Below are 24,109 nucleotides of genomic sequence, written 5' to 3'. Positions count from 1 at the left end.
ATCTAAGATTCATTCAATGATGCTTTCAGTATCTCAGACTGTATAGCATCACTATAATTCCATAAGGGCATATATATACTATCCTGAAGATGGATGAAGTGCAGTAGTTTCTGTGAAATATCAGAAGCTTATTCCATTACTATACAGTGTTACAACCCTGAAAATTACTTGATACATATTGCTACTGGAATATCAAATTTCATAACTTATGTCTTATTCCTGTAGTAGTGTCACATAAAATAAGTTCTGTGTCTATATAGCAATTCTGTTTTATTTGGAACTTGGAAAGGAGAAAATAAGCACCCAGAGGAGTGTGGTTACATGTGTTTTATTCTGTGAAGTGTATTTATGCCCTTACTTGCAGTAATGCATCTCATTCATGATCTAGACAGTGACTAAATATGTGTGCTTGGGTGAATGTGTTTCACAGAACTAGCAGTTTTGCTTGTACTGCTATATTTCAGAAGTTCAGAAGCACATTTTTCTTGCCATTGCCCTAAATCTTCCTCCACCTGGCACCATTAACCAGAAGTGCTACATAAAATGTAGCTGAGAACAAGATGTGCTGCACAGCAGGTAAATATTGTTATATTTAATTATTAAATTTTAACATGTCTCACAAACGTGATATCACACCATACTATGTATGGAATTAACTTGGCTATATTTTTTAAATAAATTTTAATTTGTTGTGTTGGTGAACTGTTGAAACTACTTAACTTTAATTATGATATTGAGAATTTTTTTGTTGGCAAATTGATTGTCCCAGAGAAGCACTTTGTGCTAAATCAATCTTGGTACGATATGAACAGTTCTCTGGGTTTTTTTTCTGTAATTCACATTTGTTTCAAGAGATGACTACCATGCGAAGTATTTGTCTTTTGCATAGAAGTATTTCTTGTAATATTAGACTTGTACGAAACACCTGGCAGTTGTTAGAGGTAGTAATGTTAGGCCAGATAAGAAGGTTAAACATCCCACATATCAGTTCACAGTGTAGGGAAAAGTAGAATAGCCCTATTTGTGATGGATGATAGTATTTCCTGTCTGGTAAGGGCTGGTGTGGGGAAATAAAAGAGTTCCTACGGAATTTACACGAAGTTATTTTTGATTATTTCCGGGCCTTTCAGGCATATGAGTTTAGCTTTGCAAGATCTCCTCACCGTATAGCAGATCAAAGGGCATTTGTAACACTTCTCATTATTCCAAAATGTCTTTTTTTAAACATCGTCTGCATTGACTGGCCTTCAATAATTGGCTATTGATCAAATGGCGCGAAAGTTCATTCCCATAATACCACTACTGACGCATGCGCGTAAGAAGGCATTTTGCACAATGTGTTTGTGTTTGTGATTGTGTAGTGGTGCGGAATATGATCTCAAGACAGGTATGTTTGTTTAGAATGTGATGTCTGTTTGAATATAAAGAACATTTTAAGTCACTTTTTTATATTTATTCGTTTGTTTACAGATAATGAGTGAGGAGAGCCATCCTAGAACCTTGTAAGTACACATTTCGATTCTGCTAAAGAATGCTTCCTGCTGTCATTGCATTTGAATCTTGGAACATAATGTAAGAAGGCTTGTGTGTTTATTAATATAAGCACGTGTGTCTTGTGTGTTCCTAGGTACGTCGGGAATTTGGATGCCTCTGTATCTGAAGATCTTGTCTGTGCCTTGTTTTCTCAGATCGGACCTGTCAAGGGATGCAAGATCATCCGTGAGGTAAGAAGAGTACAGTACTTATTTATGTGCTTCTTTGTAGTGATCGATTAAAGGTAAAGTTGTCCCTGTGTTTCAGTATTATCTATAAATGGTATTAAGAATTAATGCCATTTAAAAATTGTATTACATGATCTTCAGAGTATGCAAGTTTAAAAGGTTCTGACAGAGAAATAAACTGTGGTATAGGGAATAATTCATTAACCATAGAACATTTAATTTGTATTAATTTCACATAATATTTAATTGTTGGAATTATTACTTTTAATTTTACATGGTACAGGCACTGAATTGCGTGATGAGGACCTTGAAGTTTACATGTTAATGTGAGGAATATGTATGCTTTATTAATTATTATTTTTTAAGTATTATTTTGTCTTGCATTCTTTGAGCCGATGATTATATGTTGCTAGGATGAACTGTTTCCTCTTGGTGTTAAATTTTTTTAGAATTGTATGTGAAGTTACATTTGCAGTTTGGATGGGTTGAAGTGTAGAATAGCTTGTTGTTTTTGATCCAGTGATGTACCAGTTTGTTTGGGTGGGGTTAGGTTAGTGTGGCTTAGCTTCGCAGCTATGTCAAAACTGTGTTCTGCATTTTAGTAACGGATGTGTTGTAGGCTGCTTCGTGTGTATTCTGATGGTGAAGAAATTTTGTCTTTGTGGTGTAGTGATTAGTTTTCTATTCAAATTGTTTTAATTGCTCCAGGTAAATGATGTGTTTGTTGTTCTGAATGTACAATTTAGAATCCCGTACTAGTCGTTACTTTACTCCACAATACTGTATGTACTCGTGAAATATCATAACAGATTTTGAAATAAGCACAATTTATTTGCTATTGTATGTAAGAATTTGATTTCCACTTCAGAAATGTCTCAATGCAAACCATTCTTATCATCATACAGAGTATGTGGAAAGTGATAAAATGTATTTAAACAAGAGTGAAAATGGAGTACATACACTTTTCAGATGTGTTCCTTGTGAGTTTGCATAACTCATTGGCTTTGATAATTTATTTAGTGCAGATTCAGGTGTATGGTTGCAAGGCTTATTACATTATCTAGAGTCAGAAATGATTTTTCCTTGAAACAATAGTTGTAAATCAGGCATGTCAGTCTTATGGCCATCTTCAATGTTTTGTGTGGCTCGACTCTTCTTGAAATATGCACGTGCAGTCCCAAATGTTGCATTTTTAAGAAGTTGACATACCTCTTATACATCTTAATGAGTTCTGTTTTATGTTGTGTACCAGTATTTTTTAATTATTCTTTTTTGAGAAAACTAACGAGTTAAACTTCAGCTTTATGTAACAGAGTAGAATAGAAGGAAAGGGGTGGGCATCGGATTGCCGTAGCAGCATGACCCGTCATGAACTGTGCTATATCTCCATCAATTATCACTTCATTAACCTGCTTCTTGAATAAATAAATAGTTAACTTATAGGGAACTTATGGTAGTCACCAGGCTTCAACTGGTAAGCTCCAAAGTGATGGCACTTAAAATAGCTGTTTCGTGATAGTTTTAGTACCTGCCAAAAATGGCCTTAATCTGAATTTATATGGTTAAACCTAGAATCTCTAAAGTATGACGTAGGAGAATCAACTATATTACATGTGATGTTTATGATTGCCAGACTGTAATGTTTTGTTTGATTGCCACTATTATGAAGGAGGAAAATTGCTTAAATTGCTTAGTACTTAATAATTTACATTGTAATTAGGCATTTAGGTACATATATATGCAGTTAATTGTCCATATTTTCCTCCTTCAGCCTTTCTGAGTGTAGATGAGGACATTGAGTCAGTAAATGAATAACTCTTTGAGACCCTGTAACCACAGTTTTGTGAGTCATGACATTGTCTATTTTCATCACATTGTGAAACCTAGGTGTTTGAATCACATGCAACAAAATTGTGCTGGTCTGTATGTTATATATTTTTAATGTTAACATCTGTCACAAGCTTCAGAAGAAGAATAAGGCATGTGTGTTAGAAAAATAGTGGTAATAATAAAAGAAGGAATCTTAATATTGTTTCTGTAATTTTGAGTGTGAAAGAGCTGTTAAAGATTTGAATTGTGATTTGAGTTTCTAATGGCAGTGAAAAGATGTCTGTGTTGGTCTTCTGGGTTGTAATGCCATGTAGAACATACAGCCTCCATCTTCAGCCATAAAGGTGGAGGCAGTATGTTCCTCCAAAATGCTGGTATCTACCTAAAAGTTTAAATTTTGCTACAAATCAGAAGAGTAACATGAATAGGATTTAAATTATTCCAGCTGTGTGGCAGACAATCTTGTGATGTTTTTATTGAGCTACAGTATATTTTATTTTTTGTTTTGGTATTATAAAATGGGCTCTTTTATGTTTAATGCTTTGGGGGAGCTAAAGATGTAGCTTATTTTCATTCATCAGAAACCAGAGAAAAAAAAGAGTTTACCAAAAGTAATTTCTGTTTACTGTCCCAGTGCCACCCTGCTTACCACAAACCCCACATGCACTGCCCTGGTGTGAACATAGGCCTCGATGGTAAGAAGTTGGTGACTAACTGCCTGAGTTATGGCATGGCTCAGTAACTTGACTCACTTTACACAGTTGATAGAATACTGCATTGAATTTAAAATACAAGCGAGTTTTATGTAATGTTTTACTCGGGGCCATGAAGTTTAAGTCATGTTGACATTTGTGGATATTTAGTGGGAAGATGAAAGTATAATTGCCGGTTCATAGGTGCTGTAGAAGCTTGTGATTCCCTTTATTTTTTGTATAGCTGAATACATGTTAATGTGGCATCTGTACGAACGTTATCTCTTCTTTATTGGTGCTCAGTGTTGGTTTGTTGGAATAAGACATATGTTTGTTTCCTGTATCCAGTGCATAGTGACTATTTCAAGGCTGTTGGTTGACTGATAGGCATTTCCTCTCTGTCCACAGACTCCATGTGTTGGTCTCCATGGATTGATTCAGTGGTCCACTTGATACTCATTGGTACTCGAGTATGCAGGTTTGTACACTTCTCTCCTTGCTCTTTCTCTGCATGAAATTCCGAGTGCAGCTGTGAAAGAATATTCTCGCCCTTGGAGGAATATTGATATATAAAAGCATAAAGGAAGGTACAATTTTTTATTCTTTTTTGTGCCCTCGTGTTTGTGTCCCTCCACTGATTGTGAAGTCCTGACTCCCACTACACTTGTATTTCACACCAGTCTGTTAGTCAGCACGTGTGCCTACACTCACACTCAAACACACACTGACACACACACACACACACACAAGTCGTATCAGTAGTAGTTACTTGAACGGCTCCTTAGACATGTGGAACGAACACACCCACTTAGATGTTGGCAGAAATTTTGCGTTGAATTGTCAGTGTTGCTTTTCCGACAGATTGGGGTCCAGCAGGAGCACCACTTGGCCTGAAGACTTGCTTTGTAAAAAGGTATATTTTTCTTTATATTTTCTATCTGTTCTTGGACACTACACAAAACGTTAAACATGGGGACATATCGACATGATGTGGTATATTTTTTTGTTTTGTGTTATTTCCTGATACAGTGTTTACAATAGCGACCAATATCAACAAATTAAACATTCAATGCGGCCTGCTGATCGGTAAGAAAATTTTCCTTAACTTCTTAGTATTTACATGTGTGTGACTTGACTCATTTTCTCAAGAACGAGTTCTGATCTTCTTTTCTACATGTGGCGAGAGACTTTGTTGCAGACAAGGAGAAAAGTGTACATAGTTGTGTGCTTCCTACTGAGAAAGTGGGTAGTTGGTTTTATGTACATTTTGTGAATGAAAGCAACACATCTCTTTGATTTGGCTTTGTCCCAGTTTTTGGCTCTTTGCATGCAGTAACTTGCTACCCATTTTCTTAGTAGGTGTGATGTGTGCTTTTAGTAGTGTTTCTGAAATTCAATTTGCACTGGTTAGGGCTGTGGCATTTATGTTCTTTGTGTGGTCACATGGGTCATGTTCTGCCTGGTAAGGACAGGTGCTTCATTTTTGTCTCTTCTTTTGAGTTGTTACTTCCAGATTTCATAACTCATGTATGTGTGTCAGTTTATTGACAGGGTTGGTAGGTATATTTATTTTGTATTATTCAAGCTTTTGTGAGCAGTGGTTAAACACTGAGGATTTTGTTTAAGCTGTGTTTGTCAGCCTAATGATGCTTGCGTGAAAATCGAGCGCCATACATGCGATTCATCTCCAGCATGTGCAGTTTTATCTTAACAGGTATAAAAACAGCATAAGTAAAATCAGATTATTTTCTGCTGTTATTGTGTAACATTACTTCTGTAAGTTGTACTTTGATTACAGTTAATGCTGAGACTGGACAATTTATCCTGTTATAAAATATGACAAAAGTGAATGAAAGTCTGCCCTGAAGCAGAAAATTTTTGATTGAAAATAGCGTTGCGAGCATCCTCTCATAATTCTTCAACTTTACCAGAATATGTAGTTATAATTCCATTTAAATGGAATTATATAATGTATGAAGAAGGGAAACTAAAGTGCCCTTACTCTAACACTCTGGTGTCCTTAGACTCATATTTTGTATGGTTTCCTCCCTTTGTGTTGGGTTTTGGATATTAGTCTTATATAACCATGTAACATCTCCTTCGCTTCTTTACCATGGCTGTTCTATGTGGTGACTGGGAAAGAGATACGAGTGAGTGTATGTTAAATTTGAACATATTCACTGTGGGTTTTATTTTACATAAAAGTTTTATGGGTATTTGTTTTATAAGAATTTTGTCCAAGTAATGTGTAATGTTTGGGCCAACCTCATCCATGTAAGTGGTATATTTGAAATTAATTTATTTCTCCTCTTTGCTAACTACATTTGACACAACTTGTCTGCAGAGTGGGAAGTGTGGTGAAGCAGCTTCCTGATCAGAAGCCAATGATAATAGTTGTGTGGAGACACATTAGTGGGTCCTCAAGTCAACAGGTTCTGTGACCCATTGACCCATGCTTATATTGTTCCATATCATGTACAGTTACACAATGGCCTGCAGGTGGCATGAACAAGTTTGTGAGCTTGACTTTGCCCTCCTTGAGAATTTGATAGTCTCTCAATCAAGAAGTTCCATGCCTTTTATGGAACTTGAAGGTTTATTAGCATGTTCACATGAGCATGTCACAGTACCAACCCTGATCCGGATGCATCCAGTTCACATCCTCCAGCCGTATTTCGCTAAACTCAATTTTGCCGTTATTTTTCCATCTACGATATGCATAGGTCTTCCTGTCAGTTCCAGTAAACTTCAAAGTACCAAACTACATGAAGCATTGTTTCAGAAGACAGTCATTTTTGTATTGTCCTTGTTTAATTTGTATTGCTGAACCTCCCTCTTCCTCCCTCCTCTTCTTCTTCTATGGCTCTCTGGTCCGTATTCAGTCCATGGCCTCCTCAATTCTCCTCTTCGATTCGGTCCACTGTTAGGTCCATCTGTCCGAGGCTTTGATCGAGGTTTTGAAACATCGTCCTTTTTACGGTGCAAGGTTGTTAGCCAACCCCCAACCTGGAGGACCAGGGTACCTGTCTTAGTCTGACCTCTCCCCCTCGACCAATCTGGCTAGGGAGGCCCTACCAGTAGCTATGCTACCGCCAGCATAGCTCTTGGGGTCACTGAGGTACTCAAGCCCCACCACCACGACAAGGTGCAGGTACCATTAAGTGGGGATGAACCTCCCTCTACTTTCATGATATTTTAAACAGTTTTGTTTCCTGCATTCAAAACTGTATATCGCTTAATACAGTTTTAAGTAATATGAAATAGAATAGTGAACACAAATGCAGATATTTGTTGTTTACACATAACATATAGATTGTGTACAGGGGGACAGCAAGAACTGAAAAGAGTTGTGTTTTGTGTACATAGTGCATATATAACTAGCTTCCTGTTAAATTCAGAAAATCCTGAAGGTTAGAATTGATTCCAGTTCTTTTAATTGGAACATGATTTCCTTTAGCCTCAGTGGTGAGGATCCTCAGCCGGTCTACGCTAATCTAGTTGAGCCATTAAGCAGAGAAACATTCTTACATCTTTGTTATAACTGGTTAGTCTTTGTGGCATTTTGATTTCTTATTTAGCGTGGCTGTAGGTTTTCGTAACTAACCTAGTGAAGTAGTACCAATTTGGAAGTAGCTTGAAGTTTATATTACTCCAAGTATTTTAATGGATGAGCGAGACAAGTGGTATGTAGTCATTTGTTAATTTATCCTCTAATTTTTAATTTTGTATGTGCTGTCATGCTTCTACAACTTCCTCAAAGAAATTTGTTTTGTTATTTAAACTAATTTTTCCAGTAGTTAGGCTAACCAATGGTCAGTTGAGAGGGCTACTGTAAGCTTGTGAATCGTGATGTTCAATGTGGAACATGCTTTGCATAGAGTATGAAGGTATTTGCATGTTTCGTAATCTTTTGTCTCTGAACATCGTCAGTTTTATCTCTTGTTAAGGTGAAGAAAGTAGCCCCCTTTCCCTTATTGTTAGTCGTTATTGTGAAATTATTGTTCCGTCTCCTTTGTTTTACTGTTGAGTTATTCTCTGTAACCGAATGTATATTTAAAAAACAACAGTAAAGCTTTTAAAAGTATTTACTTAATGTGTCGAACATTATGCGGGCTATGATTGTTCATCAGGAAAAGTAACATTTTTCAATGTTCTGCTGGATTTTATTCTTGACAGGAACATGAGTTTTCTTTACTCCAGCTAGTGCCAGGTTTAGAATGCATGGATTTATACCTCCACATGCCCTATTTCATGTAGGCAAGAGCTGTATTTTGTCAACAGATAGCGTACCCTTCTATCAAAAACTGCTGCAGAAACATAAATTTTCTACTTTGCGAGTAATTAAATCTTCAGAAAAATGCTTAGTGGATGGTTTTGAAGGTGTGTGAACAGAGAAAAATCTCAACATTTTTTGGTATCATGGTTCATTTATTATTTCTGTACTGTACTGGTTCTCACTGGATTTTCTAAGGACTCGTATATTTGTCTCATACTGTAGAGCAGTGGTATTCAACCTTTTTTGTTCGCGTACCCCCAAAGTTGTTGGTGTATAATTCAAGTTATACATAGTATATAATCTACATCTAAAATAAATTAAATAAATTACATTACTGATTATTCAGTGTTTATCATAAAGTTATATATATTATTTTTAAATTTCACGTACCTCCTAAGATGTCTTCGCCTAACCCGGGTGTACGCTTACCCCAGGTTGAATTCCACTGCTGTAGAATGCAAATAACAGTGTGGGACTTGTCTAGGAATAAGTCACCAGACTTCCGTGTTAAAGAGTACAAATAATAGCTTACACATGCAATTTTTAGTAGCACATCAAAGCACGTTATTTATGATATAAAATCTGTGGTTATATTTGGTATTAAAATTGGAGTGATATCGTTATCATCTGCATCAGATGTTCAGAATTAAAAATTACGTTTCATTATCAGAAATCTCTCCCTGCAAGAACAGCATATAACATGGAAAAGTAATGTTAACTAACTTACGTAGTAAGAAAGTAGTGACGCTCAGCACAAAATATTTGGTCACTAAAAGGAAAGAAGAAATGGACAAGTCACCTGTTTTCACCAGATGTTGCAACTAATTTTTCCAGCTGTAGCGATGTATAATACGACGTGGCATCAAGAAGATATAGCAAACTGGCATTTGAGAAACGTCACCTGGTTTAAAGGTGGTGATACTCACTAAACGCTTGCGAGAATATATTCATTTACAGACTCAGACGTTTTGGTACCTGTGCAGTCCAGATTGAGTATCATCCAGTGGGTTCTTGAAACAATCACTAGCCCGCGGAATGTGTCGTTGATTGAAATGAATCTCCTGACTGAAGTTTCTAATGGTTTTCCGCAGTTTTTGTAGACAAACGCTCGGATGCAAATATGATAGTCTGCTTTCTTAAGAACCTTTACCCACTAACATTTTGCTATTGGATTTGACAATATAATCACTGTGAAGTCTCTAATAAACTTCAGCAGCAGATTTTATGAGGCTTGTACACTGGAAATAACTTCAGTATAAACAGCGACGATAATAAAATAGACTGAGAAGGTGATTGTGTTTGTGTCGAACCATATGCCTTTCCTCCAGAGTCCTGCACCACCATAACTAGTGTTTTTGTTTGAATGGTCACTTCCATAGAAGTTCTACTAATTAAACTACATTTTTTATCCGCATCATTCTGAATTTTAAGAAGGAAATAAAAAGCAATTTGCCTCTGTAGTTGTTTTGTATGATGATATCTTAATTCCATCGTTCACAGATATGCAGAAGAAAGTTTTGTGTGTCTGTCATTTAAAAGGGGGCCATCTTTTGGATCTACTTTTTGTGTGATATTAGGACGAAAAACTCGATGAAACAGACGAGACATGCTGGCTGATGAAGAGATGACAAATCCGTACAAGTGTATAGTGGGGACATCTGAAACAAAGCGATCACGTGGAAGAAATATGCGTAGATGAGAGGACAATATTAAAACGAATCGCAGAGAAACAATAAGGCTTGAGGATCTGGGATCAGCTGACTGACGACACGATCTAGAAGCTGACGTTTGAAAACTGCGCTGCACAAAATCGTGGAGCTTCGCAAGAAGGACTCTTGTACAGTGGAGTTGGAAGATAAAAGATAGAAATTCTGGGTGACAAGGGTTAAATTCAGTTATAAAAGGTGAGTGACGGTACGGAAAGAGAAAGCCAAAATGTTTGAAGTTTGAATTGTTGGATTTATAGATGAGTTTGAGGAACTTTTTGAGGCAACCACGGATCCCATTTTCCAGAATAAGCGGTAGAGTTTGCACCTAGCAGCCATCAAATAACCACTAGCTTGTGTGAAGGAGAGGGTTTGTGGTTCAGCTACAGAGGAACATCACAGGGCTAATTACGTGTGGCTATCCAATGGACTTGGGCCAGCCCAGACCATCAAATCCGTCTGAGAGGAAGTTCTAGAGCTTGTGGTATTGTGGGTGTGGGGTAGAGGAAATTGCCAGCCTGGTGTTGGAGGTTCGTGTGGAGTGGAATCGTCGTATTTCAGTTTTGTCAATATGAATGACTAAACTGGAAAGGCAGACAAATTGGCGGATAATAGTTTGCCACGAGTTGTACCCTTCTTGTCGTAAGTGCAGAAGTTACCAAGTCGTCCTGTTGGTGTTCATGTTATGTTGGATATGACGGTAAAACGTGTTGTCGGCGAGGGGAAATCAGAACTAGAGTACGCGGAACAAGTAATGTGATAAGGGTAAATTACAATTGAACTTTGTCATGGAGACGGGCTATGTTTCCTTTGCCGTACGGACTGAATTCTGAAAAAATTATACGAGCATCGGCTTCTAAGGGTTGAGATGCTGTAAAGCTTGACCACGCCATATATTTATTTACTGCCATAAACTGCAAGTGACGTGTATAATAATGTGCTCAAGTTCTGGAACACGCTACGGGCGATGACAGAAATTTTGTCTTATAGAACTAATTTGTATGGAACATAACTCATGTCCCTGAAGTTTCTTCCGAACTATTCTGTAGAACATACATTCTGTACAAAAAGTTCTCAATGTTAACGAACCTTAATGGCGTCAGATTCACCCAATCTCATGCCTCATGATTACCGGGAACTATTTTCCCCGGGACAAAGCAGACGGAGCGTGTAAAATGCATAGACCTAGTTTTTATTATACCTTCATGGCGTGGTATCTAGATACAGGGGACATGGATTAAACATGTTATAATTGTGTGGACTGGATTGTACCTTCTCAGTATAGCGTCTGTTGTTAATTTACGTTCGGGTTGCATAACAGTAGGGGGTTTAATTTAGAGTTGAATCTTGAATGTATTAGCGACTCGTCTGTCAGACAGCACTACGGTGGTGTTGAATAGCCGCAGTATGGCCTAATTGTATGAATAGCACGAAAAATGTCGGTCCATGTATGCAATATGCATTTTACTCCGTCAGTTGTTAGTATCCTCGTGTTTGTGATTGGGCTTAAGTCGTATAAATGCAGTGTATGAGTATGGATATTTTAATATGTTCTAATCGTGGAATATTTATTCTGTTCACCCGAAAAGGGCTGGAACTAGAAACCGAATTCTTGTGTTCCTCAAACTCTCCAGATCACCCCCGCCCTCTCCAAGAATCCTACTAGCGGATACTTTTCAAAGAATGATTTTTCGTCGTCTGTACTACGAATTTTGTAGACTAATTATAAATTCTTACATTCCAAGGATGCTTCAAAATATTGACATAAGATTTGAGGTGTGGCTTCAACGTGACGGATCTTGATGGCTTTCTATAATTGTCGCTTTCACCGTAAAGTTTTATTGAGGTAATTAAATATTTGTGGTTGCCTTGTGTTTCAGGATGCTTTAGGTTGGGTCATGTGTGTCGGCATAGCTTAATGTGTGATGTGAATGGCTACGAGCCGGATAACTTTAAATTTCTTATTTTATGTACTCCATAGATATACAGAGCAGCTCTGAAGCCCACTGCTCGAACTATGCTCTTCAGAACTGATTGATTGATTAATGGGTTTAAAGTCGACTGAAGTGCACTGATTTGTCTTATGTCAGTCGCAGAAAAGATTAAATGAATCTGATATTGAAAGATTAATGAAGCAAATGATGATTTTGTCAAACTTTTTGAATAATATGTGAACCTGTCTGCAGTAGTAAACCTAATTTAGTAGTTTTTTTAAATAAATTTAAGTGGCGTTTCAGTAAATTATTGCCCTCATTTGTAACCTCGCGGTTGATAGAAAATGGTGAATAGAACCCCGTGCCGGGAAAGGTTACTAACCCTTGCATTAGAACATATGGCCATGACTCGGTCGTCTGGATAAAGAAAATGACATTTCCTACACACCATGACTTGGTTTCTAGAACCTCGTTTGTGATAACACGGCACGCGGAATCAAGATTGACTCGTAAATAAGGTAGTAGAGGCTTCAACGTACGCACGCTGCCCTTACACGCTTTCCATGCCATTAGCTTTACTCGATGACCAAGGTTCCGACACCGTTTATCCTTCGAGGCGGCGAAGGGTTGAAGGATGAAAGGCTTCAGTCATGATCGGAAGGGACGCTTGAGTTTAGGAACAACTGCCACAGGGACATGATGTCCTCTGTCCCTAGCCCCTGGGGACTAGACGTCCAACAAGCAACGACGCGTGAAGGACGATAGGGCGATGATTAATTACTCTCTTTGTCTTGGGTCGTTGTGTGAGGTGAAAAGCTGGCTGGCATGTTTGCTGGAAATACAATCAGCCTTGTGGGTGGATACGGACCACGGCTGCGGCAAGCGACAGAATAAAAGAGTTCAAGCGTTAGAGACTGTTTTCGTGCTCTACTAATACAGCTATAGCAGAGTCGCTATTTGATGATACCTCGGTTCAGCGCTCAGCTCTTTCCGCCTCGGAGCAGCCATTGGCCAGCAGTCACATTTTTGCTAGTTGTTCTGCCTTTGGAGTAAATCACTTGCCACTAGACACGACAACGTGGCTTACTGATGTTTACTCTTGCCGCTACAACCTTGAGGCTGCACGCTTCGACGTTTGGATTTCAAACGAAAAGATGTAACAATTTTCGGCTTAGTCGGGGCGTGCTCGTTACGAGCAGGCGCGGCCAGAGACGCTACTTCAAGTGTGAGCAGGAGAGTAGAAAAGGGTGATGAAACAGAACTAGTAGTGACATTAAAACCAACAAGGTGCATTTCGTTGCACTGCTGACAGTAAACTGCTTCTTCCTATTAATTAATTTCTATCATCCCAGAACTGCCATACACTGTACGGAAAACGAATCAGGCATAAAAGGAAATGCCGGCACAATTCTTTGGGCTGTGTTTCGGAAACCTTAGTGAAGTCAGGTGTGTACTGGCAGCTAGTTCCAGCAGGTGGGCTGGATCCAACTGGAGCCGGAATCCACAAGAAGAGTAGCCCATGTGTGGCGTATGGGTCAAGGACACTGTACCGCCGCGGGTCGTGAAAGTAATTCCGGTTCCTACTGCACAATGTAGCACAAGTTGAACCCAGTGGCCGCACAGTTAAATTCCTCATATTGTCCTCAGTCTGTCTTACCATTTGTTCTAACGACATCTAAACAGTATAGAAAATTAACGAAAGAGCGTAGACCCATACAGCGATTTATGCCTTTTATTGTAGTATGAAAAAAAACTGTCCTCCATTTAGACGCCATGATTCCTCTCAGAAAACACTAGTTTGATTTCTGTAATGCTTGTCTACAATGAACATTTTCGGGTGGATTTCATTTGAGATCGTGTAGACCCAATATTAGTTTAGACTTTAAGGAAGGCTCAAGTTGAATCGGTTTACCTTTCGATGGCTTATCGTATAAAATTCCAAGCTAAGAGTAGTTGGAAGAGTCTGGCGGGACACGTTTCTGTCACAGATGTTTGACAGCATCGATTCTATTTACCAGAGGTGCTTCAGCGTGAGATATTTTGGGCGGAACATGGAAAGGGCGCTTCCCAAACATTTTCAACGTCGAAACTTTCTGACCACTGAATATACCGGCAGAAACGACACTGAAACCGAACAGTCTTCGTTTGTAAAAAAAGTGGAAATTTGTACTAGAATTGAGGGAATGTGTATTGTTTTCCAAATGCCCTCTTTTTAGTTTCGTTTACCTCATTTGTCTTTGTGTTTATTTATTGCAAATACGTATTTGCCTTCTGCATAGTCATATTTATTTCGTCGATTATACATCACTTAATGTTCTGAATAAATAATTTATTGACGAGTTGAATGTTATTAACTGTTGAAATTATTTTACCATGGGCTTACTCTGGGTTTGATATCTTGGCCTATAGTCAAAAAATATTATTTTTCTGTTTTGCTCGACGCATCAACTCCTTCACTCGTCTAGTCTGACAGTGTTTCATTTTTATTTACCGCCTAGGTTTTGTCAATTAAATTGGTTTGTATGTTACTGGCTCCAAATTGTAATTTGGTGTAACATTTTGCTAGACCATTGATTTAATAATGGCGTACCACTTAACCGCAGCTGCAGGGAAGCCACAACAAAGGTCAGTTTGGACCGTTCTTTTGCAGAAAAATATTTTCGTTATAGCAGCAGTCTACTATGCATGTGTACCTGTACAGTGGCAATCTTTGCCACAGTCGATTTGTGTATGCAGTAGATGAACATAAACATGAGTGAGGCATGTCTGTTTAAAGCAAAGAACGCATTTGGAAAATCTTTCAAATGTTGTTGTATGTTTCCACAAAAAAAATTCGTATTTTAGATTTATGTGAATATTAAATGTGCTAAGATAGAATGTCAGAATAAGTGTGTTAACAGACCGGTGTCTATTCGACGCCAGACACCAGCCAGACATTCTCAGGTCCTAGAACACACAATTCCTAATCAGTTAACAAGTCTGCTGTTAAACCAACAGTTATGTCAATATATTTCCACAGTTTCTGTTGTTGAAAAGTCACGAGTTGCTAGCTTTAATTGTTCTTGTGTAGCATGGAAGGACTAAGTTGGCTAACACGTACAGCAATTTTCACGCTTTGCTTATCTTCGTAGAAATCACATGATGCAAATCTTGGGTATTCTAGTCAGTAATCCTCACTTACGCCTCCCTTGTGTAGTTTTTAATACGTTATTATTTTGTTAGTTGGTCAGACTGAGTTTAGATGTATAGCAGCCAGACTTTGCTGTAGCATTGAAGTTTTACCACCAGTCAGCCAAGCTGTATTCCAGCTGTCGCCATTTTGCACACATACAAACATAGTGACGCTTGATAAAATTAATGTCGTTCGTTACTGACCCATGGTTTTCCAGCCAGCAGCATCTGCCTGGAAGGGGGGGGGGCGTCCATCGTAGGACGAGATTGTGGTCACAGCCGCTGCTACGGCGTCACGACGCATCGGTCTGGCGGAATGATGCTTCCTTTTTTTTAAGAGGGATAGAATAGGGCATAATATAAATTCATGAAATAAAATGGGCCTAACTGTACGATGCGGAATCCAGTAGCAAGAATTGTCCCATTCCTAGTTATTTTCTTAGTACACTCATAATGGAATATATTGTAGACTTGATTCGGAAATTGAAGCCCAAAATCCTCTAACGATCATACCTTCACAATGGTAATAGTAACAACACCTTCAGAAATATTATCATATAAGGCACAGAATCCCTTAATAACAGCTAATGATCTCCATCCAACCAGCCAGCTAAGCAACCGACATTGTTTTTTGTATGGGTAGATTAATTTGATCAAATATGGTACAGGATAAGGCCCAGTACGGGTTTTTGTGATACGGTGATTACGCTTATTAATAACCCAGTGTAATCCTGTTAACCATTTAAAGCCCGATGGTAACGGTGTACCACCTGCGTTAACATTAGGTAACTATGCGTTTTGTATCTGTGTGTCTTGCATGATTCTCAGTGTAAACATGGATTATTTCGTTAAACAGCGTTAATATATTGATCTTTGCAATAGCGAAGTGTATTTTCTTTGCGGTACGGACTAAATTCTTAAATGATATTTAGACGAGCTTCGGCTTCAAAGGATTAATATCAGCCGCTCAAGGAACTGTACTAAAATGAGGAATCCTGAGAGAACCCTGGACGGTGAACTGCAGATTTTAACACTGCCTGGATTGTACGTATGAATGTGCGGGGTGGCGAACCATAATAAATATGGACGTGTCACTTCTGGTAGCAGATGTTCTGGCCAATTAAAAAAACCTTCGATACATAAAATTAAAACGTCAGCTAATTTAAACAAGTTAACAAAACACTATAAATTAATAGAAGTGTAATTTTAAATTGTTTTAAGCAATGAAAATTTATTATCTTTAATCATGATTACATGGGATTAGGTTGTAAGCTATTTTATCGCTCTGAAACGTCTGTGAATTATACAACACTGCATGGCGCAACAACCCAGAAGACAGCCATGTTCACCACATTTTAATTCAATAAATCTTCATTCATAGTTCTTAAACCCAACATAGGTTTGTCAGCAGTTACAATAATCAGTGGTTAATGTAGCTTATAGTTTTGCAACCGAGTCTTCTTTGCCGTCAAAGAAAATACATTTGAATCATTTCTTCTTCAGAAGCGATAAAAGTGTCGCATTCTTTATTCATGCAGTCAATGTATTAAGAAGTATAAGGAATAAACCCATCAGAATGTTTTCTTATTTTCTACTGTGATTGAGAGAGACGCTGGAGCAAATTTCGGAGAAACATTGGATTGCTGTGTCGACGTCCTGCTTAATTTCGTACCAGTGTATCCTGGCCTTGTTGGTCGACGTGTCGAGTTCTGTGTATTCACTTTCTGTGCCCTTCAACTATCTCATGCAGTGATAAATTTGTACACGGTCTGCTGGACCCTTTCTGAATATAGAGATTTATCTTAAACCGTTAGTACAGGCTCAAGTCTGCTGAAAAATTTATGGTAATGCATGGGAGGTGCACAGATTATACGTCAGGATATCAGGGTATTGTAAACCGTCACTTGTTAAACTAAAACTAAAAGGTGTAAGGCCTTCCTCATACCTCAGATTGTTTAGAAATTACCAGTTTTAGTGGGATCCGAGCGTCTGTACTTTATCCTGGTCTGTTTTCATATCTACACACCCTCTTTCTCTAAGATCTGTTTTAATATTATATTAATGCGGACAACCAATTGAAATTCAACGGTGAATGATTAAATTTAATTCTTAATCTCTTCCGACCTTTATTCAGTCCTTTTCCCCCTTTGGCATCCATATTTCCTTTAGAAGCACTCCTAAAAGTGTTTAATGGTAGCAATATTGATTGTAGGAGCAGTATGTCATATGACGTCATCATTGAGATCTTTACCAAATGAATAGCTCACACAGTTATAATAGTTTCTTTTACGTACGCATGTTTTCGGAAAAAGGTTTATTTTAAAGGAAAGGATGGTGTAGCGGTAGCACTGTAGGCTTTTATATTCCTTATATTCGGTCCACTGCCCTGAAGATGGAGACAGTAAGCACATGTGAAACTTCGCTCATTTTCTGCGAGATTACAGGGAAAGCATCCCCAGTTAAGTTAAGTCAACTTCTTGACACCTTTTTTCTATAATGTCCCTTTTACGCCCAGTATTTTTTCTCTCATCTAGGTCTTGAAAGTGACTTCTTCCTTGAGGAATTTTAATTAAAATTTTGTATACATTACTTATATCTGTCATCTGAGGTATGGACTTTAAAACTATTCTCATGTTTTCGTCTTTGTTTTGGTACTGCGGTTAATGTTGGAGGGCCCTGTGCCCTGGAAAGCTATTATGCTCCAGTAATTCATAACTTCGAGTACTTCCGGTCCATCAAAGCCAGACGTGCCTGTGTGTTGACTTCTCTGGCCCGCTGTATGCAAATGCTCTCTATATCCAGCATATGTGATGACGATGATTTGCATTGCCAGTACAGTGTCACAGCAAATTACAGCTTTATGGTTACGAGACCTTCCAAGTAGGTCGGTCTGTATCGTAGTTTCGCTACTGAATATTCATTCATTCATTCCATCGGAATTTTGTTTCCATTTCATTGTCCTTTGTGTAAATACCAGCTTGGCTGTTTGCTTCCTTTTCCTGTCACAGGTCGGCATGAATGTTGAGATATCGTCTGTCACATGTCCTCTCCAAGATGCCACGATCCTTGATGTGGAAACAATTATAGTCGCTCATCTGGTCTAGAATTGCCCGCTTTCATGGAACTCGAAAGTTCATTACCATTTTCATAGAACTCTGTAAATGTGACCTTGTCTCTGAACAGTCTCGCGGTCATATATTGCTTCTCCCAGATCCATTTAATATTATCCTCACGTGCGTTCCTCTGTCTCTCAAGCTGCCTTTCCCTTCAGGTTTCTCGATTAGTTGTATTTCCCTATTTCACTGTGCCCCGCCCAATTCACCCCTCTTTCTTTCATCTCAATAAATACTTTTCTGTGAATAGTTGATTATTTTTTTTACTGATGTTAAATATTAATTAATTTTAAATTTATGTTTTCAGTAACTTTATCCGTTCTGTGTATTATGGGCATTCCTGTTTAAATTCGGATGTTTTCTGTGAAAAAGTATCTTGTCGTATTATCCTTGTTTTAATCTTACTGCCATGTCTCAAACATTACTTATGTTTTCGTATCGTATTCGGGTCAACTTCAGGATATAATTACAAAGTAAAGAGATTTCGACGTGTGTAGGAGATCTTCAGATGAGATGTGGCTTTCTTATTTTCTCGTGTTGATCGATTCAAGTAGTTCAGCAGCACGACATTCGGGGTCATGCACGCAAGAAATCAGCCTGTAAAATTCCTGACTTTGTTTTCTTTACGTGTTTTATACATTCATACTGTTGAAAGATTTTCACTCTTAGTCTACAGATCCCGAATTCGAATCCTGCCCAGCATTCGAACGAGGTTTTCTCAGTCCCCGCAGGCAAATGCTTTAGCCGATACCTTAAAACAGATCACGACCGCTTCCCTGTACACACTTTCCAACTGATCAGTCAGAATTAGCTCTTCATTATTTATTATGTGACCTGTTCAGTTGTGAAAGCTTTGTAAATAGCCAAAGAATCAGAAAGTAAGATAATGTAATATATGTTTGGTAATGTGGGTAAAAAAGGTGAATTAAGGAATATACACTATTTGTGTGTAAATTTATAAACAAATACTCCCAACAAATGGAAATTAAATATGTATCTAAATACACAGTGCTCCTTTTTGTAAGTTAGGTGACGATTAACAAAACCAATCTAATTCGAAATGTTGTGATTGAAAAAGAAATTTCAGATTTCTGTCCTTCAAAATCAATTGGAGTAGTCCTAATGTTAATTTCAAAATTTCTGTGTTCGTCCGCCAGCCTAAGAATCAATCCAGCCACCCAGTCACCCAGCGACTCACCTGTCCATCCGTCCAGCCTCCCTCTGCTTGATCCGCCCGTCAACTCCCGACGTGTCATACGCACCTTAAATCCACTGGAAACCAAGTCACGCATCTTCTTGTGACTCCGTAATTCACTGTCACTTAATTTAACAGACATTGCAGCACGTAGTTGATTAGCGATCACGAAACAAGCAATGTTCGTTACTGAGAAATGTCCGTGTTTGAAATTAAGAACGTCATTTGCGTAATTACGGTGCCCAACATTCGTGATACACGCTAAACTAAGTGATCATCTGTAAGTTCTGATATGATTTTTTGATGTAAATTACATAGGCTAAACGTGTTCAATTTTATATGCTGTTTCATTTGCAGCTATCTGTAAACATACGCTAATGCGCGTGCATTAGTTCATTTGTATCGAATTCTTCTGTTCAAAATCTTCGGTCTGTTTTCGACATATATACGCTAAGCCAATGTGGTCCAACTGGCGGCCCACGGGTCACATCAGGCACGAGATCACTTGAAACCAGGCCCGCGAAGTAATTTGTTACTAATTACTAAAATCTCATTTATTTTCTTTGCTGCTAATGATTTTAGAAAAGGTCGTGTTTCTTAGCTCGTATGCTGATCTGAGCACAAGGGTCACACATGCTATTGGCTTCGAAACCCTACCGCAAAACGTAACTTTTCGGTGGTGGCCTATTTAAGGTATGCCATTTTTCCGAAGAAATGTAAGAGACCACGAGAGTTGTAGCCAGTACCTGGCCTGTAGTCGAACCGCGTACATCAGGCTCGAAACAATAGTAGGTAAAGAGGTCAAGTTTTGAAGATACTCATTTCGTTTTTTCCCTTTGCTCTGGTATTTTATTGACACCAAATATAAATATCCTATTTACTCCCTGCAAACAGTTTGTTGTCGTAGTTGGTGGACAACTGTTTCCTTAATGTTGTTCTTACGGAGTTTTGGCGCTGTCTTTATCTTTTCAGAAACGAGTTTACTCGGCCCCAGGACGCAGAACATCACGATCCTCACCGCCGTTTCAACTTCAATTTCAAAACGAATTCCTTTGTTCACTTCTACCTTAATTTTGTTCTCACCCTGTTGGTCTGCGGTCCGTATAATCTAGCGCGATTAGGCTATTGTCCTGGGGCAGTAAAAGCGGATGACTTAATTTCAGTGTACGCCAATCACCAGAAGACGCTCTGCGCCGCGTCATGTCTTGTCACGCTCGACATGCTGACAATTACTGTCAGTCTGTATGGGCGGGATCGTTAAGTCGCTTAATTAAGTCATGTAAATGGCCTTCTGTTTCAGCGATTCCGTGGCTGGAGAAATGGTATTGCATAGTTGGCCATTCGATTGTTTTACGACGCTGTGTCAACTGCTGGGGTTATGTAGCGCCGAATACATTTGGTTGGTTTGTTAGTTGGTGGGTTGGTTTATATACCGATTTATTATCTACTGCTTAGGTTGCATAGACCGTAATGAATTTGGAAGGCTGTGTTTGTGTTATTTCTTAGAGTTATTTAACGACGCTGTCAGTTACTCAGATTGTAATATAGTGTCGAATGATGGAATTTGGTGAAATTTGGTATTCGGTGGTTGGCACTAGAAGTTGTCGGTCGAATTAATTTTGCTTCGTATCGTACCAACTAAAACGCACACTGTATGACACTCTTATTCAGGTTTATTTATCAGCTTTCGTTCGTGATATAAAATGCGTGTCTCATTAAAATTCGTAACTTATATTTTAGACGTTTTCATTTTCGTGAACATTAATGGAAAATAATTTCTGCTTATTTGGAATCCTGTAAATGTTTTTCTGTTAACTTTGCAGCAAAAATTTGTGTCTACAACAAATTAACTGAAGGTCAGTGAGGTATTGACAGTTAGCAAAGAATGTATTTGGAAAATAGGTGCATTCTATTGGAGCATACTTTTCTGGTTTAGTTAGGACTTGCCTGGATACAAACGCTGTTAATTTGGAGTACGTATCAGTGGTACGTGAAGCCTGGTAAAATGTAGCTAGATTTATTGTGACTTGGAATAATATGAAGTCGTGCTCCATTATAGATACAAAGTATCCAGCTGAGGGCGAGGGAAGGAGATGAAAAATGGGATGAAAAAGGAAATGTTGAAGGTCGGTGTAGGTAATTTTTTTAACCTTACTTCTCATTTACGGTGTTCCGGGAGCCCCTCTTTTCACTACGACGTACAAATTATCGCGGCAAGTGATTTATCGATACCGATTTGCTAACAGGTAGGCGATTGTGTTAGTGAGTGGAGACTATGAAAGGAAATAAATATACAATCTTATAGGAGGGATTTTAATTAAATTCTGCTGCCGCGTGAGAAATGACAAATTATATAGGCGTTCACGGTTTGTGCTGCTACCTAGCGTTTATTTACCCGAGATCAAAATTCGACTTGCATATCTACACGATATAAGGTCTTTTTTGTGCTGTTGGTAGGCTGTCAAGTGATCGAGATATCTCCTCATATATGTTGGAATGAAATTGTTGAACACAGTATAGGTCTACAAATAAGGTAACAATAGTAACCATGGTAACCAAGGTACTTTGGAGATCCAGCTCGTAGAAATGAATGTAGATTTTTCATATAAAGTACCTTTTATTGTTATCCAGTTTGAACCCCAGTGCCAATTGGAAAAAAATTAGTTAATCTAGATAGGTCATATGAATGATACAGCTCAAAGCACCAAATTCAGTCTGTATTGACTGCACCCACGGAAATAGATTTGCATCTTGAAATCCATGGAAGTGTGCGACGCGTTATCTTAATATACTGAACTGACCAGAGTGCTCCCAAGTTGACGAAATCACTCAATGCTGATCAACGAAATTAAATTCAAATTAACAATGTCAACTACACGTGATGGAAAATCAATCACACTCAAGGAAACTTATAAAATCCACCAAATTCGTTCTTACTCACGTTCTTATGTACTTACCTATGTTTCCTATATTATTTACTTGTTCATATATTTATTTATGTAGATATCAGTCTAACTGTTGTGTCGTATAGAATTTATGCTCACGTATATTTACGTGTGGAATATTTTTACGTGGCTAGTCCGTGCTTTAGTAGAATTTCCACGAATTACACCTGTCAATGCTTTCACTGTCTCTCCTTCAACCCTTGGGCTATACAAACACGGTGCTTGTAGGTTGTAGATTATCTCATGAAAAGTAGTTGTTGGGTACCAGAAGCACACACCCCTTTCAGAGGCTGTAAAGAAGCTGACCTCAATCTGGTCTGTGGTTGGGTTGGAGTCAATCAGGCCTCCAGCTGCAGTAGCCTACGTATCTCGCATGTGTTCATCAAAACCTACGCCCACTGTTGTTACTTTGAGGACGTCCAAGGCGGAAGACGAACTAAGAATGGAGAACGCGGAAGATGATGAAAAGGGGGAATGGGGGTAAGAATAAAATAAGGAATAGGCGAAGAATGTGATAAGGAAAGAGACCAAGATAGGAAAACGAACTTAGGATTTGACGCTTTCGCGCTGACTAATTACAGTATTCTCGGGCGATTAGCCGTGTAGCTGGAATCCAGAGTTATGTTTGTGTCCAGAAACAGTTGCGAACTAACGCGTGGTCTACTTTCGGTACTTCCGTGTCAACACGAAGCCTAGCATAAATCATAAGTTAACAGTTGTACATTCTGTAAGAACTTCTCATCTCCTCTGTGCCCCACTCACATTATCCTCCTTTATTTAAGCAGCATAAGAGTACTCGTATTAGGTACAGAGTAAAAAATTATGAACATATAATAAGTCATTTCATCTGTGTTCTTTAAACAATGTGTTATTTATTATTACCATGTCACACAGTTAGTAGGAAAATTATAAAACATTGGCTTCGTAGACGGCGACATATTTCCCTAAGAAACTGTCGTCAGGCCAGCCTATGAGTTAAATGTGCAAACATTTTTTAAATTGTTAGCAATCGTGAAAAGAAATAGATGGCAGCATTTGCACCTGCATTTCTGGATACAAAATTAAAAAGTTTTGCAGAAAAGTGAATCATGTGAGTTACAGAAACGCTCGGTTTGTGTTTTAAGATTTGGTTTTATTGGCAAAGAGAAATTGCAAGCGATTCACTTATTGAGGTAAAATGCGTTTTCGGTTACTTGTTGAGTCGCTATCAGTTTCGTGGAATTGTGACGTCACCCACACGCCGAATTGTTTGCCCGTATCTGTACGTTCATAAATCGGTACCTAACGGTCGGTGCAGGGAGTTAATTGCTTGGAAGTCATCAGATAAAGATTTGGGTGTGAAATTGCAGAGCACCCCCTAATCCTCCTACAGCAGATCATAACATATATTCACCTTAACTTGTAACAGGTTCGTGAGTTTCAGTATTTATACTGTTCAAATTTATATTTTCTCTTATTTATTTATTTATTCTTGACTTCGGATTTCAAAATACTCTTTCCATCCTCTCTTTTTCATTTCTTTCGTC

General features: G+C 38.4%; 1 protein-coding gene across 9 annotated transcripts in view; it reads left to right on the top strand.

The window, feature by feature from the left end:
- Nucleotides 1-64: 64 nt before the first annotated feature.
- Nucleotides 65-24,109, top strand: part of LOC110830226 (nucleolysin TIAR) — a 907,764-nt gene continuing 883,719 nt past the window's right edge. For 5 of the 9 annotated variants that reach the window (XM_087352407.1, XM_087352401.1, XM_087352399.1 and 2 more), the window contains exons 1-3: nt 65-1,387; nt 1,471-1,502; nt 1,628-1,724. In XM_087352407.1, the coding sequence (XP_087208533.1) occupies nt 1,310-1,387; nt 1,471-1,502; nt 1,628-1,724 (207 nt within the window). In that variant the 5' untranslated portion in view covers nt 65-1,309. Of the gene's footprint in view, nt 1,388-1,470; nt 1,503-1,627; nt 1,725-4,651; nt 5,157-24,109 lie in introns of those variants that run through there. The other 4 variants (XM_087352406.1, XM_087352404.1, XM_087352403.1 and 1 more) reach the window with 3 other exon arrangements.

This window comes from Zootermopsis nevadensis, unplaced genomic scaffold, assembly GCF_977971745.1.
Source record: "Zootermopsis nevadensis isolate Lab colony 2312 unplaced genomic scaffold, Znev_1.0 Znev_ptg000021l, whole genome shotgun sequence".
In the NCBI taxonomy this organism is placed as follows: domain Eukaryota; kingdom Metazoa; phylum Arthropoda; class Insecta; order Blattodea; family Termopsidae; genus Zootermopsis; species Zootermopsis nevadensis.
The sequence above is the reverse complement of the archived record's forward strand: the minus strand, read 5'-3'. Positions and strand labels throughout refer to the sequence as shown.